The following is a 16,340-nucleotide window of genomic DNA, read 5'->3' as shown; positions in this document are numbered from 1 at the left end:
AGAATGGTTTACTGTCTCGATGCTTGGGGGTTTCACGAGAGTGTTAATCCTCAAGCGTTTAAGGTTCTGGAGAAGCTGAGGGGGTCCGGTGTTAAGTCCCGGTTGTTGCCGGAGGTTAAAGACGGAGAGGCGGAGCTGGCGATGGTTTTGGTTGAGGCTGTAACGGCTATTTTTAAGGCTGTGGCGATGAGTCAGCAAAGGGATGATAAGATGTATAGAAAAGTAGTTGTCTTGCTTGATGAGGTCAGAGCTTGGTTCAGGTTAGTGTGGGATTATTATTATTATAGATCAGTGCTGCTTTCTTTTAAGAAATTGTAGAGATTGAAGTTTTGTTACTGTGTAGGGTTTTAGATGCGAAGGCGTATGAGAAGTTGCTTAGATTGCTCGTGACGAATTTGGGTAAGTGTGCTGTTTCTCTGGTTAGAGAAGCTGAACGTTTTGATTTGGACTTTGTGCGTTCTTTCTGCAACACGACTGTGAAGGAACATTATGATTTTGCAGTGTCTAAAGATAGAATTTTTAAGGTGACTTTCGTACTTTGATTTTTTTTCTATTTTAGCTGCTATCATTTGATGAATTAAAGTAAACGCAATGCCTGTTTCCAGTTTGCGCGCGAGGTGCTTTCTGTTCTGTTTGGAGTTAAGGAAAGAAGAATGTCAGTGACCATTGACATTTCAATGTCTTTGCTGCGCAGCTTATCATGTCAGCTCGAGGTTTGTACAAAAGGCCTTGCGTTGTATTGTAACTCTTCCATTTGTTGTGGTGTCGCCTACTCTTGTGTCTATTGCTGGAACTGGGTAACTTTTAGGTTTCTGCTAGCTTCTTAGTTGAAGCTCTACCGCAGACTTGCAATGTCTTATAATACTCTGCTCCTTTTTCAGGCTGGGACTGATGAGGATATTGTGGATTTTGTCGAGCTAGTCTCTTACTGTGCTCACAAGTTTCGAGCAGCAGAAGACATGTACTGCGTTAAAGTTTCAAAAAAGTTAAATGAGATGGCAGCTATTTTTTCCGAGGTAATTTTCCTCTCTTTGGCATTTAAACCCGCCTCAACTTATTCAGGGAGTTAGTTTATAGTTTTACTGTTTTGCAGGCAATACCACAACTTACTCTGATTCTTAGACTTTATTCGTCCGGGTTGTCCATCACGGTTTACGATTCCAAGTTTGGAGACAGCAAGGTTAAAGATGCAACTGATGATTGGAAGATTCAAGCTTTGCTTGAGGATGAGACTAGATGGCATAGTTTAGTTTCTTTACTTGGTATGGTTGATAGTTACTCAGGGAATGAGGGCAACCAGACTGATCTATCATTGGTTGGTGGACATAGAAACTATACCAAGAAAACAAATGATAGATGTACAGACATAAACAAGAAGGCTTATTCGGTACAATATGTAGATGCCATGAAATTCTTGTGCCAACCGCTTGCGAACTTGATAAATTCAGTGAAAAGAAAGATTGTGTTGAACTCGGAGATGTCCTACGCTTCGGCTCATTTGTCTACTATTCATGATGCCTTTCTCCAATTTTGTGATGGGTGTCTCTTCCTTCAGAGGTAAGGTGGCGATCATTTACTCTCTTACGCTAAATTCTGTAGCTTTTAATCAGGATCGTGCTCTTCGGGAAGATTGTTTTGTTTGTCACATGGTGGAAATAACGTAAATATATTTGAGGGAATTTTAGAAGTTACTTCTTTCAAGTTATTGATTTCATGCAACTGTAAATGCATTATCTGTCTACTATTTTTCCCCTTTTTTATCATGTTAATATGCAAAACATTGGCAGTTGAGATGAGGTTTAAATCTTCAATGTGCTTGGATACTGGAAATTATCTTAATTATTTTGTGAAATCTTTATGTGGGTTGAATGCATTTCTCACCTCTCCTTTGCCCACTTCTTAGATGCACGTCTGATAAGGGAGGTAGAGAAATTGACAATAATAAAGCTTTGCTAAACGTGACTATGGCTGCTTTCATTGTCTCATTGAGAACCCAGCTTAAATTGGAGGTTTGGTATTTATTTGCAGTGCATATAATTCAATGGAAAGTATCTTGTTCAAGTTACTGAACATGTCATCATTATCTAACTTAGTGATCCAACATCTGCCTTTCCAGATCAGTGTCCATCTACTTGAGGGTGTAATTGACAGTCCATGGATCCGATCTCAAGAACTCAAGTATCTATTAGCGTCGCTATACAATGTTGGTGTCGTTTTGTACAGAAATAAGGAGCTAAAAAAGGTGGAGTACCTGCTTTTCGACTTCTTATATATTTTACATACAAACAAGTAGAAGACTGGATAAAAATCTGCTCCTGCTTTATTTGCGTGGACTTATGCGTTACAATATATTCTACTTTTCTGCTTTATAATATATTCTTCCTTTTTTTTTCTTCGTACATTTTATAGAGTAAGTGTTCTACCTTGCAGGCATGTGAGGCGCTCAAGCTGTGCTCGAAGGCCTCATGGAGATGTGTTGAACTAGATTGTCAGATGTTTGTAAATCAATCTAGTTCATCTGAAAATGACCTGTCAGAAGATGCCATTGTGGATTTTGTGGGCGAAACATGTAATAGGAGTGCATTCTACCTGGATGTACTCCAGCAATGTAGCAGATGTAAGATTAGACAGACAATCGTACAGATTCTAGAAAATTGGCTTTCAGCTGAACATCTGATGAGAAGGCTACCAGGGCCTGCGGCAGTTGTAAAACAGTGGGTTAAGGTAAATTGTTAATTACTTACTTTCCTTTGCATATATAATATCTTGAACTTCAAGCATCTGAATGTGCGCTGTCAACAGATAGAACGGGAATGTCACACGAATCTGGATGCGGTTGATTCTTGTACAACTTTGTACTCATTGCTATCATCTTCCAAAAGACGGTCAAATAGGGGTTTTGGAAAAATTCTACAGCAGGTGGGATCCTAACAGCCTTTCAGTTATTGTTTGGATAAAGTTTGTACTTTACACATTTGTAAAATTTATGAAGATGATATTGGTGTTCTTTTTAAATTTGCTTTTTCTCTTCTCTATTAATGCTTGCAGGAGCTTCTGGCCTTTGATGAAATGTTCTCTTTGAGCTCAAATCTAGGTCAACAAATGCGAATCGAAATAGCAGATATCCTTTTGAAGAATGTTTATGTCACAGAGGATATGCATATAGAGAGAGCAACAGTCTTAATATGGAAAGCAAGAATGACAAGGGCATCTGGAACTGAACATCTAGCTGACTGCATTCGTTTTCTATCAGAAGCAATCTCTATATTGGTATACCTCTCACTACGTCAGAATTAACTGCTCGTTAATTACTTGAAATATTTCTTGACCGATTTCTTCTATGTATGAAAGCAGAGTGAGGTACATCATGGACCAAACAAAGAGGGTGATCCATCTTCACACCAGTTACCTATTGCGTATTGCCTGAGAGCTTTTTGTACCCATGAAGCCGAACCAAATTCGAAGGTGCAACATAAAACGTAGCCTCTAATTGTTAATAGTTTATTTTTCATTTGGTGGTTTGTGGAGCACTTTTAATTTAACTTTCTCGAAATATTTTGCCTCGTCTCCTTTGCGCAGATAGTCTTTCAAGACATTAGCACTTCCCTAAATATATGGCTGGGGATGCCAAGTCTAGATGATAGTGGGGACAGTCTACCAACAGAGGATATAATTCCATTACTTTACAATATGATCGATTTGATGTCAGTGAAGGTATCTTTTTCCTATAATCTACCTGGATTATGGGTTTTTAGTGGCATACTGTATAGTACCTGCTTTATTTCTATCTGCCCCTTGATACCTTTTTCCATGTCTAGGGATGCACGGAGCTCCATCATCATATATACCTGCTGATTTTCCGATTATTTAAGCAGAAGCATGTCAAATTGGAGACCTGTCTTGCAATGCTGTGGGAATGTAGAAGGCTAAGTCACGCCTTATGCCCTTCCCCCATAAGTAATGCCTTTATCTTGAGCTTATCAGAGAATTGTGGTGACAAATCCACGTGCATGGATTTCTGGATAGATTGCCTGAAAGATTCAAAAGCAAAGCTAATTGGGTTCCAGCAGAACTTTCATGAATTATATAACGATTTCTTGCGTACCTCCGTTAAGGATAAAGGCCCCTTTCAATCAGACATCACGATAGATGATATTACAGATGCAGCTTCAGAACTTATTTCAAGTGTAAGAGATTTATCTTATCTGTAAATTTTTTTGTCACCAAATATTATTCATGGTGATATCAGATTTTGCTAATGAATGTTATTTCAGGCCTCACTCTCTGGTCATTCATCTTTCGTAGCTGCATATCTCTATTATGATCTCTGTGAAAGGCTCATATCATTTGGAAAGCTTTCTGAGGTGAAATTATTATACGTATTTTACATTTTCTTCCAAAAAAATATTGCAATAAATTTTTTTCCAGGTTCATTGTTGCAGTCTCTTGATGTTAAGCGGTTTTATTTTGCAGGCTCTTTCTTATGCAAAAGAAGCCTATAGAATACGAACTCGTTTATTTCAAGAGAAATATAAGTATACAGCTGAGAAGCAGCTGGAAAAACACAATGACGCAGGGAAAATATCAGAGATACGGACTTATAGCATTACAAATTTCGAAGTGTACAGATCGTTAGCAACTGATTTTTGGCCATGCGGAGATTTTTCTTGGGACATCAATCGCTGCTACTTAAGTCGTTGGAATGTACTCCAATGTTATTTGGAAAGCACCCTTCAGGTTCTATTTATGCTCAGAGCTTCTAGTCTAGTAGGGTTTCATCACTTCTCTGTTTCTCAATTTGGTACTAAAATGTGCAGGTTGGAATTGTTAATGAGCTGATAGGGAATGGGCTGGAGGCAGAATCCCTTCTATCATGGGGCAAAGCCATTTCATGCTCTCAAAGTCTATTCCCTTTTGTGGTTGCTTTTTCTTCTGCTTTAGGTATGAAATCGCTCTTTTTTCAACTGTACTGTCTTTTCTTGTATCTTTACTTATTACTTTTGTCTGTAAGCCACTTGATCTTTTTTATTGTCTTTCTTCTTTAATTTCACAAGGAACTTTTTACCACAAAAGGCAGAGTTTGGATCTGGCAGAAAAGGAACTCCAAAATGTAAAAGAGATATTGAATGCTAATAAGCGAGATTTTTCGTGCGGAAAGTGCAAACTGAAGTTAGAAGTTACATTGGATAAGCAAATTGGAGAGATATCTCGAAAAAAACTTGAAAGAGTTTCCCAGACAGATGGATTCTTGCATGCTGAAGGTTTGTTTACTGCTGCCCTCGGGAAAATCTGTTGTCCAGCATGGAAAAGCTTCGTTAGATCTGATGGAGAAGAACTTTATGAGGTTAAAGCGATTGATAAAAATGGAGGGGAAGCTATAGGATATAATTCAGGCAAAACAAAACTCGGTATAAATAAGGAGCCAACTGAAAGCAAAGGCTCCAGGAGGGGTCGGAGAGCTAGAAGTTCCCAAACTCGTGTGTCAAAGGATCATGATTTAATATCTGAGCCAACTTCAAGGTTAACTCGCTCAATGCGTCAGTCACTTAAAGAGCAATGCCAAAACCGTTCTAATGTGCATGAAGCTGGTTCAAAGAAGGCTGGCTTCTGTGATACATCTGATGGTCCTGGGTGTGAAAGGGTGTTGTTAGACACAAAAAACACAGACCATGGCTTTTGCATTTGCTACAAAGGAAAATGTATGCAGTGCCTCTCTGAGAAAGTTACGGAACCAGGGTCTCTCAACACTTTAGTAAGTCTGAAATGGGAACTCTGCCATAGGAGGCTTGCGTCCTCAATACTTGTTGACCTCGGTATTCTCTTACACTTTATGAATCTGCTCATGCAATATGAAGTTGGCCTTTTGACCGTTTCCTGTTGAAAACAATCTAATAGCTTAATGGGGTAGATGAGAACTGAGTTTCAGTATTTGTAGTAACCTTTAAATTCGCCCATTGTTGATAAAAAAAGTAAAGGGTCATGGAAACCTTGAGGGAGTTTCGAGCCAACACTAGTTTGATCTTATTCTCCATTTCCATGTTTGTGTTTTTTCTGGCCATTCCCCTGTTTAAGCATGACAGATGGGCCTGCCTCTCTTTTGTTTATTCTCTGGCAAAAACATCTCAGTCACTGAGAATCGTTAGAAGAAGTGTATATCTGCTTACAATCTCGTTTTCCATTTCAGGAAAATGTTTGGCGGACTCTGGTAGAGTTCATCTAGCTCATGAAGCATTACTGCATAGTATCTGTGTTTTATTTAAAAGTAACCGGTTCAGCCACAACCAACCTTCTGTCATTCAGTTGCTGGAATTTATTGGGAAAGAAGCTACAAGGGATGTATTTGCCATTGATCGGGCAGTAATACTTTACAACTTCTGCTGGTTGAATTTGCGGAATTACCATTGCAGGGAGAGCAGGTATGTGTGACATCTATTGGTTGTACTCTTGTCAGTTTTGTCATGCTTAAGCTTTGCCCTTTCTTATGCGAATTTTTTGTGGCATGATAAAAGTTATACACTGAATTGATCAAATATGCCCTTTAATATTGTGTACATATCATCCTCCTTGGCCTACCGATTGTTTGTTTTAACAGGTCTATTTGCTGTGATCTGTCTCATGTTCCTTTCACAAAACTGGTGTCATGGTTGAAATTAGCATTTATACTCAGCAGAGAGGCTCCAATAGTATTTCAGAAGGTAAATGGTCAGCTTATTTGATGGCCCTCTGTTTCAGTCTTAATTACTCTCTGGTGTAACTACTCTCTCTCTTTTTTGTTCCCCGAAGGTTTCAAGATTGCTTGCTTCTTTATACATGCTTTCTTCCTCAAGTGATGAATTCTCATTCGAATGTGATGGGAAGGAGCTGTCTGCAAGTCACTGGGTTTCATATTTCCATCAAGCCTCGCTTGGTACCCATATTAGTTATCAATTCATTTCGAATTTGAGCCGAAGACACAAATCACAGTGCCTATCAGATAAAGAGGTAAGAGACAGAGGTTGGAGAGGTATTTTCAACTTGTCAGTTGGTGGATTAACTCCTGTAGCCTCAGTATTATTGATGATATTTTATGTACTTTCAATTTCATATTTAGAAGTACGTGTTGCTTCTCTTATCTGACATCTTGTATTTTCAGTGTACAGAAGCTACTTGCTCGAGTTGCATGGTTCCTGGGGCGTTGGACTTACCCAGGTATGAGATGAGTTACCTTAAGCAACTAGACATGCTATATACTTTTCTGTTGGCTTACTCTATTTTCTTTCTTCCTTGCTACTGTAGGCTTGCTCCTGAGCGTACTCAAGATCTTGTACAATTTGCTGAAGAGTTCTTTAACAATCTTCCAAGCTCAACAATCGTCTGCATTAGTTTGCTTGGAGGCGCTTTCTGTCAATTGTTACAGGAGCTAATGCGAATCCGTTCACCTGTTTGTGCCTGGGTGCTCATATCACGCCTCAACTTGAAAAGTCAACCGGTCGCCACTCTCCTACCTGTAGATTCGGTTATAGAAGGTACAAGATGAACTGCTTACTGGTTGATTTATTGAGTTTCCTATTTGTACTCATGATTTCTTTGGATCAGTAGACATGTCCGATGACAGCGGAAATCTTAGTTCTACGGAAGCGACTCAAGTCGAGAATTTGGAGAGTCGCTGGCTTTGTCCATGGGGTTCCTCCGTGGTAGATGATGTAGCTCCAGTATTTAGATCAATATTGGAGGAAAGCCACGCATCTTCTGGATCTCTCGTAGAAGACACGAGAGTGCATAGACATTTGTGGTGGAAAAAGAGAAAGAAACTTGATCATCATCTCAGGAAGTTCGTAAGGTTAGCTGGCTTTCTTTCTATAACACGTGTAGATATCTGTCTATTAAACAGTTCAGAAAAGATCGATCACTTCTTGACGTATTTCTTGACATTTGTAATGTCATGCCACCAAAAGCTTTTATATCTTAATGTGTCTTCTTAAAATTTTAAACTATGACATAGACAGGACTGTTTGTAATCCATCTTATGAATCCACAACTAAGCACGAGTCTGCGTTTTTGTTAACAACTTGGGGTATCCACTCTTTTGTTCCAGGACTCTAGAAGATTCCTGGCTGGGTCCCTGGAGATGTCTGCTTCTTGGAGACTTGTCAAACTTCAACTTGCCTGACTCTGTACAGAAAAAACTGGTAAAAGATCTCAAGTCCAAGTGCAAAATGGAAGTTAATGAGATGCTTTTGAAGGTTATTCTTGGAGGTGGGGTGGAAGACTTTAAAGGAGAAGCATGTGTGGCTCAGCTTTCTTTAAGAAATGGTTGCTATGTAGGTAGAGGGGGCTATCTTTATGAAGAAGATAGCTGTAAAACTCCTACTGCCGCGCCTAATATTTCTGAAAGCAGGCATGGGTTGGCGTTACAGCTGATACATGAAGCAGCAACCAAACTAGAGAAACATGACGAAAATGAAAATAGAGAGCCTATCATTTTGGTGTTAGATCCTGAGGTTCAGGTTCGTAAATTACATCCTTATCACTTCACTGCATATGTATTACAACGTTCGACTCTCTGCTTGGTTTATCTGTTGCGGTTCAAAGGCTGAACAACGTATATCTTACCAGTGAAATATACGGTAGTTATTGCATGAGATCAGTCATTGTGTTTGATGAATGTAAAATATTGACAGGCTTAGTTTTAAGTGTATTGGTTTCTATGACAAAGAAGAGTATCTCTTTCCGTGCGTGTATAGATTTGCTTACCTGCAACTTTCTTCTGATTTTTGGTTAGATGCTTCCTTGGGAGAATATTCCAATATTAAGGAAACAGGAGGTGTACCGAATGCCTTCTGTTGGTAGCATATCTGCTGTGCTAAAGAAGCGCTTTCTCCAAGGAGAGCCAGAAAGAGTTCATGCTGCTTCCTTCCCTCTTATAGATCCGCTAGATTCATTTTACTTGTTGAATCCTGGTGGTGATCTCAGCGAGACACAAGGAGAATTTGAGAGTTGGTTCAGAGATCAAAACTTTGAGGTAACATATGAATAAAGCCAGCATGCTTGTAGTTAACCTTTTTCTTGATGCTTACTTTTTGTGCGTATACTTTCAGGGGAAAGCTGGATCAGTACCAAGTGCTGAAGAGTTGACAGAAGCATTACAAAATCATGATCTATTTCTATATTTCGGTCATGGAAGTGGTATCATGATTCCTTGAACACTCCTGAAAAATTTTTTTTTAGCCGTTTAATCGTTACAGTAAATCTTTGATGCGATGTTCGTTTACTTATTTTCTAATCAGATCTTCTACTGCAGGAGCACAGTATCTGTCTAGTCGCGAAATAGAGAAGCTAGATAACTGTTCTGCAACTTTTCTTATGGGATGCAGTAGTGGTTCACTATGGCTAAAAGGCTGCTACATCCCACAAGGCATACCACTCTCATATCTCTTAGCTGGATCTCCAGCCATTGTGGCGAACCTGTGGGACGTAACAGACCGAGACATTGATCGGTTTGGGAAAGCGTTGTTGGAAGCTTGGTTGAGAGAGAGATCAGATTCTTCTTCTTCTCCTTCAGAGGGTGGTTGCAGCCAGTGTGAGTTATTAGCTAACGAACTTGCAGCCATGAATCTGAAGGGCAACAACACCAAAAGGACAAGGAAGCCGTCTTCGCGTAACAAGGCAGCTCAATCGAATGTTGATAGGTCAGGGAAGACTGAGTGCAACCACAAGCATGGACGCAAAATAGGTTCGTTCATGGCTGCGGCTAGAGAAGTGTGTACGTTGCCATACTTGATTGGGGCTGCGCCGGTCTGTTATGGTGTACCAACTGGTATCACAAGGAAAAAAGGACTCGAAGCTCTTATTCCTTCATCTTCATCTTCTTAGACTTGAGGGTTCTTCAACGGGTATGAAGAAAAAACGAGTTGAAGCTCTTCTTCATCTTCATCTTCATCTTCTTAGACTTGAGGGTTATATCCAACACAAGGGAAAGAAAGAGTATAGAGATATAGAAGATATTCCACCTCTCTTTTTTCTTATTTCTGATCAATTTGTAAAAAGATTATCACATGGTTTACAATTCTCTTAGAATTTCATGTTATATAAGTGTTAGTAATTCACAGATCAATTTGTGTGTATTTAACATACATTGATTATTCAGGTTACAGCTATAAATTTTTTTTGTTTTATGAATTGACTGTTCTATATCAGCTTCATCACACTGTCTCGTCGAAGTAGAACATGTGAATTATATGACATTTAGCATCTTGGTAGAGTGTTGGTCAGCCATCGAACGTTAGATGAGTATGATACAGCTGAATTCAAGCTATTTGAAGGTATGTTTATCTTCTTATCGTTTTCTTTTCAACAGACATATTAGGAAAAGAGGGATTCTCACAATGAACTGAATCCACCTTACTTTTTGATACAATTGCAAAAAGTACTCTCAAAATATTCATACATTCATTGATTCCATTTACACGATTGAATAAAAATTCACTACAAAAATTTGACTAAAGAAACAAAATTACAAAGGACCAAGGAATGATAGTCAACTACAACCAAGCAAGAATCGAAAAGCTCTGATTGATTTAGCTAAATCTATAATTTATTTGTAAACCCAAACAATCAAAATCAATGGAAAGAAAAAGAAGCTAACCTTTACAGGGCAAGGAGGAGAATTTACATTCATGATTGTACATATGCCATCTTTGGACCATCGTTGGACTGCTCTCACTTCTTGTACTGAAGAAGAAGAAGAAGACATGTGACTGCTTCTTCATTGGTACCTGCAGAGATATTACACACGTTTACACATCTGATGACTAACATTCATCCCTCTTCAATCAGTCTCCCTTGAACACACAACTTATCACGAATAGAATGCTTGGTCATTTGGTGTGTAATATTTCACAATCCTCCTGAAGTTTACGCAGAAGAAATGTAATCAAACGCTATTTTGGTTTCGTTAATGACTCCATGTTACATTGTAGTTTAATTGGTATCTTGTGGTTGGATATTTTTGAGGTAAGTTTCGTTTAGATATTAAGGTAATTCTTCTGCGAGTTTTGGAATTTTATTCGTTACTGAAATTTTGGTAGGTTTTGGTACAAGAACATACTCTGCACCAAGAGGTCCCTGGTCATGTTCTTCATGTTAAACATAACAAAAGACAAGCAGAAGCTTAGGAGACAAAAGAGGATAAAATGGGCATAAGTTTCTTTCTGTCTTCTTATGTTTTGTGGAAAGACGAGAAAACGTATATGGTTGTACTAAAAAGTAACAGAGTATGTATGTAAAATGAGACTTGTGTTTTCCTTATACCTTCTCAACATGTTTAGTATAGATCTAAATTCTGATGTTATGAGGACTTTGTTATCATTGAAATCACTTTAAAGTACCTCAAAACCAATGTCTTCACCCAACTCTTGTTCCTGCAACTCCATCGCCATTTTAAGATCGGGACTGCGTATAACCAAGAAAATGAACTTATTGAATATGATTATAGGTTTAGACATAAAGGGGAAAATGGTCTAAAAAGATCAGAGATCAGAATACATACTCAACCTCCATGCCTTCTTTTGATGCACTGTTGATGCTGTAGATATAATCCTGATAAAGCAAAGATCCAAAATTAGTAAATGCCAAGAACGTGTTAAAAAAATACTCCAGAAGCAGGAGAGGAAGTGTGTTCATACCGCAGTACTACTAAGTGCATATTGTTGATCCCAGTTGCCACTCTCACACCTGAAGACCTTGAAGTCACCATCCACGAAAACTGAATCGCCATTCACCTGAAAATTTTGAAACCATACAACATAGCAAATAGTAATCAGTGAGACTTTAAAATACACCAAAACTCAGTCTTCTTTCTACAAAATATAACATATACATAATTCGCAAATACCTCGTTTAGTTTCTCCCAAACCAAGTCTCGCTCATTCAAATAGCCTTGATCAGTAACCAGATTATAGAGTTCATTGTCATACTGCAAAATGAAAAAAGAAAAGAGAGATCCAATCAGAATTAACCTTCTAGACTGTTATCTGTTAATGTATAAACTCTTGAAATCGCCTCTTATCGATCCAAAATACCAGGGAAAGAAAAGCTACAGCTTTACATATAAGTGTAATAACCTTAAGCATGGTGTAGAAGTGATTGTTGCGAAAGAAGACACAAAGTTCACCTTCTTCAAAGCCTTGTTCTAAGAAAAAGAGACTGGAGGAAATGATAAGTCAGTGACTATAAAAGATAAAAACAATGTATCCAGTTACATACAATCTTCCCTAAGAAAACAATGCCATCACGCACCCGGGAAACGTCAATTGGCTGGCATTATTATTCAAGAAGTTCTTGATCACTTCACCTGAAAATTCAACCATGGTGAAGTTTTCTTAAGAAAGAAACACGTACAGAGTTGTCTCTATGCGCAATAGATATAACTCATATGTTTGAAACTTACCCTCTCTTGGCGTGACCCCATTTGTATCCTTCCCTTCAGAAGAGCTTTGGCCAAGAGGTGACTGGCCTTTATACACTGGAGAGCCTAAGGTTACAGATTTCTCAGCTTCATACATGGCTACATTATCATCATCCTGGGATCTGTCCGTAAGATCTGGGAATACAGTGATCATAATTGAGTAAGAAACTTCAGATCAAACACAAATTCATACTGTACTATGAGCCAGTTCATAAACATAGCTTAATGAGTTTACCTGTGTTAACAAAAGTTACAGCTTCAGACTTGAATTGAATCTCAGAGCTGCTAGCGCTTTTGGTTGACTCCTGATTATTCTTCTCCAAAATAACATGCACATCAACCATTTTGATGTTACTCTCGACATCAGAAGCCGTCTCATCTCCCAATTCCGTTGAAGACAGCTGCTCACTTGCAAGAGCGCCTGGTGTTGAAGAATGTGTCTCTTCCGCCACATCAAACTTATTCCCAAGAACACAAACTGTCTCATCTCCTGATTCCTTAGAAGAAACCTGATCATTACATTTAGACTTCTGACAGGTATTACCACTTCCAGGGGTGCTAGTACAAGGAGATCCAGCGTCCATAGAATCTACTAATGAGTCACTCTCAGACATAAGATATACATCTGAGTATCCAGACACAGAGTCTCCTCCACTGCTCGAGTCTCTGCGAGTATAAATACCAAGATTTTCCCTTTCAGAGAACCTCAAGGCTCGCAGCAACACTCTTTCCTCTTCAATATCTCCCCTTCCGAGTTGACTATGCTCAGCAGATGTAGGTGTAGAGTCAGCAAAAGATCTTGTTTTCTTCAAACAACGTTGAGTTGGAGTAAACGTAGCAGTAAAATCAAGAGAGCATTCTTTAGAGCCGATTCGAGCCTTTAGAGTCTGTGTCTCCAAAGTAACAAGTCCAGTCATCAAATCATTATAAGATTTGCATCCAATTGCATTAGCGGTTTCAAAATCCTGGAGACAAACAGAGGAGAATCAGTCAGCATTCAAAATTTACAAATGGAGGATGCTATTGGATAAAGAAAGAATCATAACATGGGGATCAACAATCCATCCGTGAAATAAGGGAATACTGAGTAAATCAAATATAGCTAGCTCAGGTGTAGACTCAAAGTCATCAATCCTGCAAGCAAGGAAACATTTTGCGGTTAACGATTATGAAATCTCCATTACTAAACAGAGGATAGAGAGGATTAGATTAAACCTCCTGAATCTAATATTGACATTAATGCCATCCGCCAAACGTGGAAGGAGATTAATGGCGTCAGCAATTCTGTGTTGCTGGTTCTCAGTAAACTCATCATCATCATCATCATGATAGCTCTGCCATGAGAATGAGAAATAAAACAGATTCTCTCATGTACTATCATCATCATCATATGGTCAGAGATTAAGATAATGAAGCAAAGAAAAACTTTACATCAAACAATACGTCTGCCACAAGACTCAGCAGCCTCTCTTGAGATACTTGGAATCGATCACGATCAGGATATAGATTCATCTCGTTTCTCAAGATCAGAACGTTACCTGTTGCATTTGCATACAACACAAATCAAACGATGATGTAGACGAACAATTCTCCTTCACAAACAAGAAAACGATGCAAGATACAGCCGATTCGCACTTGTTCTTCCCTATCCGATCAAAGTTCGTAAACCCTAGCGAAAGCGAAAACTAAAGGGAGAGAAGAAGAGGCGCATACAAATGGCGATCAGAGGACACGGTCCGTTCTCGCTCTGGAGAACGATCTGCCTATCTCGCTTACGAAACTTGATCTCCTTCGTTTTGTAACTGAGATTCTTCCCAGCTTCGTTCTGCGAGGAGGCCTGAATCTGATTCGTCTGCTTCTTTTTGGCGGGAAAATTCGAAGTCGGAGGAGGAAGTTGGGAGAAATCGATCGCCATTACAAAGTGCTTTGATGAATCGCCTCCTCTTACGTCAAAGTCAGTTTCAATCGGAGAAGCGATTTTTTCTTTCGTGGAATTTGTGAAGAAATTGAGTCAAAGGAAGCAAGGAAGTACATAAGACGATATAAACAACGAGAGTATTGATTTTCGAATGGTTTGGCCACGATACAAAACCGGGACTAACCAAACCGATATTAATAGCATCTATGGTTTACTCAACCGCTTACAGAGATATTGACTTCACATTCGACACTACTTTAGTTTTCACTCCACACTTTACAGTAAAATCTTTTTTAAATTCACTTCATTTTCACTACAAAAATAGGTAATCTTGTTTACTACTCATTATTTTATTATTTTGCTTCAAAGTAAAATATAATTTATTTAATACTCAAACTATATTTTTTTTTAAAAAAAAATTATACATTGGTTAAACTAAATTTAAATTAAAACTCAAACTATACTTTGGTTACAACTTACAACAGTTGAGGATTTTCATTTTTATAAGAAAAAAGGTAATTTCACTTAATTAATTGGTTAAACTAAATTTAAATCTAACATAATCATTTTTATAAAATATGGATTTTAGTCTCACTCTATTGGTTCATTTGTATTTTGTAAGTTTTTTTACTTTAAATAATCTATTAATTTCAGTGTATTAAATATCTTGTTTTTTCATTAAGTCTTTGAAACTGAATACACATTAAATTAGACTAAATAGACAGTAAAGTTTAAACCCTTCTTATAAAATAAAATCTAAACAAAAATATTTTTTGGAAAAGGACTGTAGGCAATCATGCTGTAATTTTCAAAAATGAATTTTAGAGCCAAAAAAAATTAGAAAAGAAAATATACTAGTTCTGGAAATCAGATTTTCTATAGCTTTTATTTTAGTGCTTTGGATATCTTTCCAAAGAAATCACAGCAATTATTAATTAAATCAGTCAAAATATCTACAGCATAGTCTTTAAAAGGAAAAAAAAAACAAAGTTACATCACTAACCAATCAACCCTATTATTTACTATATCTTTTTGTCAACTAGTTATATCATTTAGTTTTTTTCGAAATATATCTTTCTACAATGAATTGAACCAATAAATTTTGTGGTTAATTGGGCATGCTGTATCCTCTTGTTTATTGTATATATATGTAGAAATCATCATTATAGGATTTCCTAAGACTTCAATTAAATCAATCTCTCTGTTATCATATCTTCTTTCTCCTCTTTTCTTTTGATCAGTCAAAATAATACAATGAGATCGGAATCTGAAACACTAGAAGATCAGCCAAAACCCCTTTACAGTAGAAGAGATGAAACAACGAAAAGAGGACCTGAGAGCATGCTTCATACTCTGCTATTTTGTCCTCGTGATATGTTGGTTTTTGATACTTTTCAGTATGCTAGTGCCCGAGATCAAAATAGTTCATATGAGTTTTACAACCGAGCTTAATAATAATAGTACAACACAACAAGTTCATTATCTTCCTCTGGTTAGTGCTAGATGGGATTTACTGATAAGAGTGCCTGGAAAACTTGTTGGTGATTACATATGCCTCCAAGGAAACCTCCAAGCCTCTTTTCTTTACAAGAATGTTACTCTTGTTACGTCCTCTGTCCAAAGGTTTTATTGGAAGTTCATTTTTTTATTGGTAGTTATTAGTGATGTTCGTTTCATTGACGCAGGTTTCTCCGGCTGCGGCTACGGCTGAGTCTGCGGCTGCGTCTATTCCTTTGGTTGTTGTTCGTTTTGCAGCCGCAGACTCAGCCGCAGCCGCAGCCGTAGACGCAACTTGTTGTTCGTTTCTAAGACGCAGGACATTGCCGCAGCCGCAGACGCAGAAAATAGATTTAGTTCTGTTCGTTTGGTTGCCGCAGACGCAATTTTCATTTATTTCATATTTTAATTTTATGAATTTTGTGAATTTATACAATTGTATTTTAAATAAATAAAATGTAGATTTAAATTTGTAAAATT

At 37.9% G+C, this 16,340-nt stretch overlaps 3 protein-coding genes across 3 annotated transcripts in view; 2 read left to right on the top strand and 1 right to left on the bottom strand.

The window, feature by feature from the left end:
* Positions 1 to 10,152, top strand: part of LOC106316163 (separase-like) — a 10,615-nt gene extending 463 nt beyond the window's left edge. The window contains exons 2-28 of the mRNA XM_013754036.1: positions 1 to 260; positions 344 to 524; positions 606 to 713; positions 882 to 1,016; positions 1,094 to 1,557; positions 1,904 to 2,009; positions 2,117 to 2,242; positions 2,431 to 2,724; positions 2,803 to 2,919; positions 3,049 to 3,270; positions 3,355 to 3,465; positions 3,580 to 3,714; positions 3,819 to 4,187; positions 4,275 to 4,364; positions 4,474 to 4,737; positions 4,818 to 4,941; positions 5,055 to 5,813; positions 6,185 to 6,416; positions 6,593 to 6,695; positions 6,784 to 6,981; positions 7,133 to 7,188; positions 7,276 to 7,505; positions 7,579 to 7,819; positions 8,075 to 8,486; positions 8,762 to 9,001; positions 9,078 to 9,165; positions 9,281 to 10,152. The exon at positions 1 to 260 is cut by the window's left edge and continues 12 nt beyond it. Coding sequence (XP_013609490.1) covers positions 1 to 260; positions 344 to 524; positions 606 to 713; positions 882 to 1,016; positions 1,094 to 1,557; positions 1,904 to 2,009; positions 2,117 to 2,242; positions 2,431 to 2,724; positions 2,803 to 2,919; positions 3,049 to 3,270; positions 3,355 to 3,465; positions 3,580 to 3,714; positions 3,819 to 4,187; positions 4,275 to 4,364; positions 4,474 to 4,737; positions 4,818 to 4,941; positions 5,055 to 5,813; positions 6,185 to 6,416; positions 6,593 to 6,695; positions 6,784 to 6,981; positions 7,133 to 7,188; positions 7,276 to 7,505; positions 7,579 to 7,819; positions 8,075 to 8,486; positions 8,762 to 9,001; positions 9,078 to 9,165; positions 9,281 to 9,852 — 6,237 coding nt within the window. The 3' untranslated portion in view covers positions 9,853 to 10,152. The remainder of the gene's footprint in view (positions 261 to 343; positions 525 to 605; positions 714 to 881; positions 1,017 to 1,093; positions 1,558 to 1,903; positions 2,010 to 2,116; positions 2,243 to 2,430; positions 2,725 to 2,802; positions 2,920 to 3,048; positions 3,271 to 3,354; positions 3,466 to 3,579; positions 3,715 to 3,818; positions 4,188 to 4,274; positions 4,365 to 4,473; positions 4,738 to 4,817; positions 4,942 to 5,054; positions 5,814 to 6,184; positions 6,417 to 6,592; positions 6,696 to 6,783; positions 6,982 to 7,132; positions 7,189 to 7,275; positions 7,506 to 7,578; positions 7,820 to 8,074; positions 8,487 to 8,761; positions 9,002 to 9,077; positions 9,166 to 9,280) is intronic.
* Positions 10,153 to 10,403: 251 nt separating this feature from the next.
* Positions 10,404 to 14,440, bottom strand: LOC106326306 (protein FAM63A-like). The gene is made up of 13 exons (XM_013764319.1): positions 14,159 to 14,440; positions 13,877 to 13,983; positions 13,661 to 13,779; positions 13,492 to 13,579; positions 12,681 to 13,410; positions 12,428 to 12,580; positions 12,277 to 12,331; positions 12,102 to 12,183; positions 11,873 to 11,953; positions 11,664 to 11,759; positions 11,528 to 11,577; positions 11,367 to 11,430; positions 10,404 to 10,754 (listed from the first exon to the last, which is right to left on the bottom strand). The coding sequence occupies exons 1-13, from the start codon at positions 14,358 to 14,360 to the stop codon at positions 10,620 to 10,622; spliced, it is 1,962 nt and encodes a 653-aa protein (XP_013619773.1). The 5' UTR covers positions 14,361 to 14,440; the 3' UTR covers positions 10,404 to 10,619.
* A 1,120-nt stretch (positions 14,441 to 15,560) lies between these two features.
* Positions 15,561 to 16,340, top strand: part of LOC106326682 — a 6,594-nt gene continuing 5,814 nt past the window's right edge. The window contains exon 1 of the mRNA XM_013764600.1: positions 15,561 to 15,986. Within this exon, the coding sequence (XP_013620054.1) occupies positions 15,676 to 15,986 (311 nt within the window). The 5' untranslated portion in view covers positions 15,561 to 15,675. The remainder of the gene's footprint in view (positions 15,987 to 16,340) is intronic.

Source organism: Brassica oleracea, chromosome C1, assembly GCF_000695525.1.
Source record: "Brassica oleracea var. oleracea cultivar TO1000 chromosome C1, BOL, whole genome shotgun sequence".
NCBI classification, from domain to species: Eukaryota; Viridiplantae; Streptophyta; class Magnoliopsida; order Brassicales; family Brassicaceae; genus Brassica; species Brassica oleracea.
The sequence above is the reverse complement of the archived record's forward strand: the minus strand, read 5'-3'. Positions and strand labels throughout refer to the sequence as shown.

Excerpts from the sequence above, each read along its gene's own strand:
- LOC106326306 (XM_013764319.1), bottom strand. The coding sequence starts at position 14,360 with ATGGCGATCGATTTCTCCCAACTTCCTCCTCCGACTTCGAATTTTCCC. Across the intron at positions 13,411-13,491 it reads GATGGATTGTTGATCCCCAT|GATTTTGAAACCGCTAATGC; the intron begins GTTATGATTCTT and ends GTTTGTCTCCAG. Across the intron at positions 11,578-11,663 it reads ATGCACTTAGTAGTACTGCG|GATTATATCTACAGCATCAA; the intron begins GTATGAACACAC and ends TTGCTTTATCAG.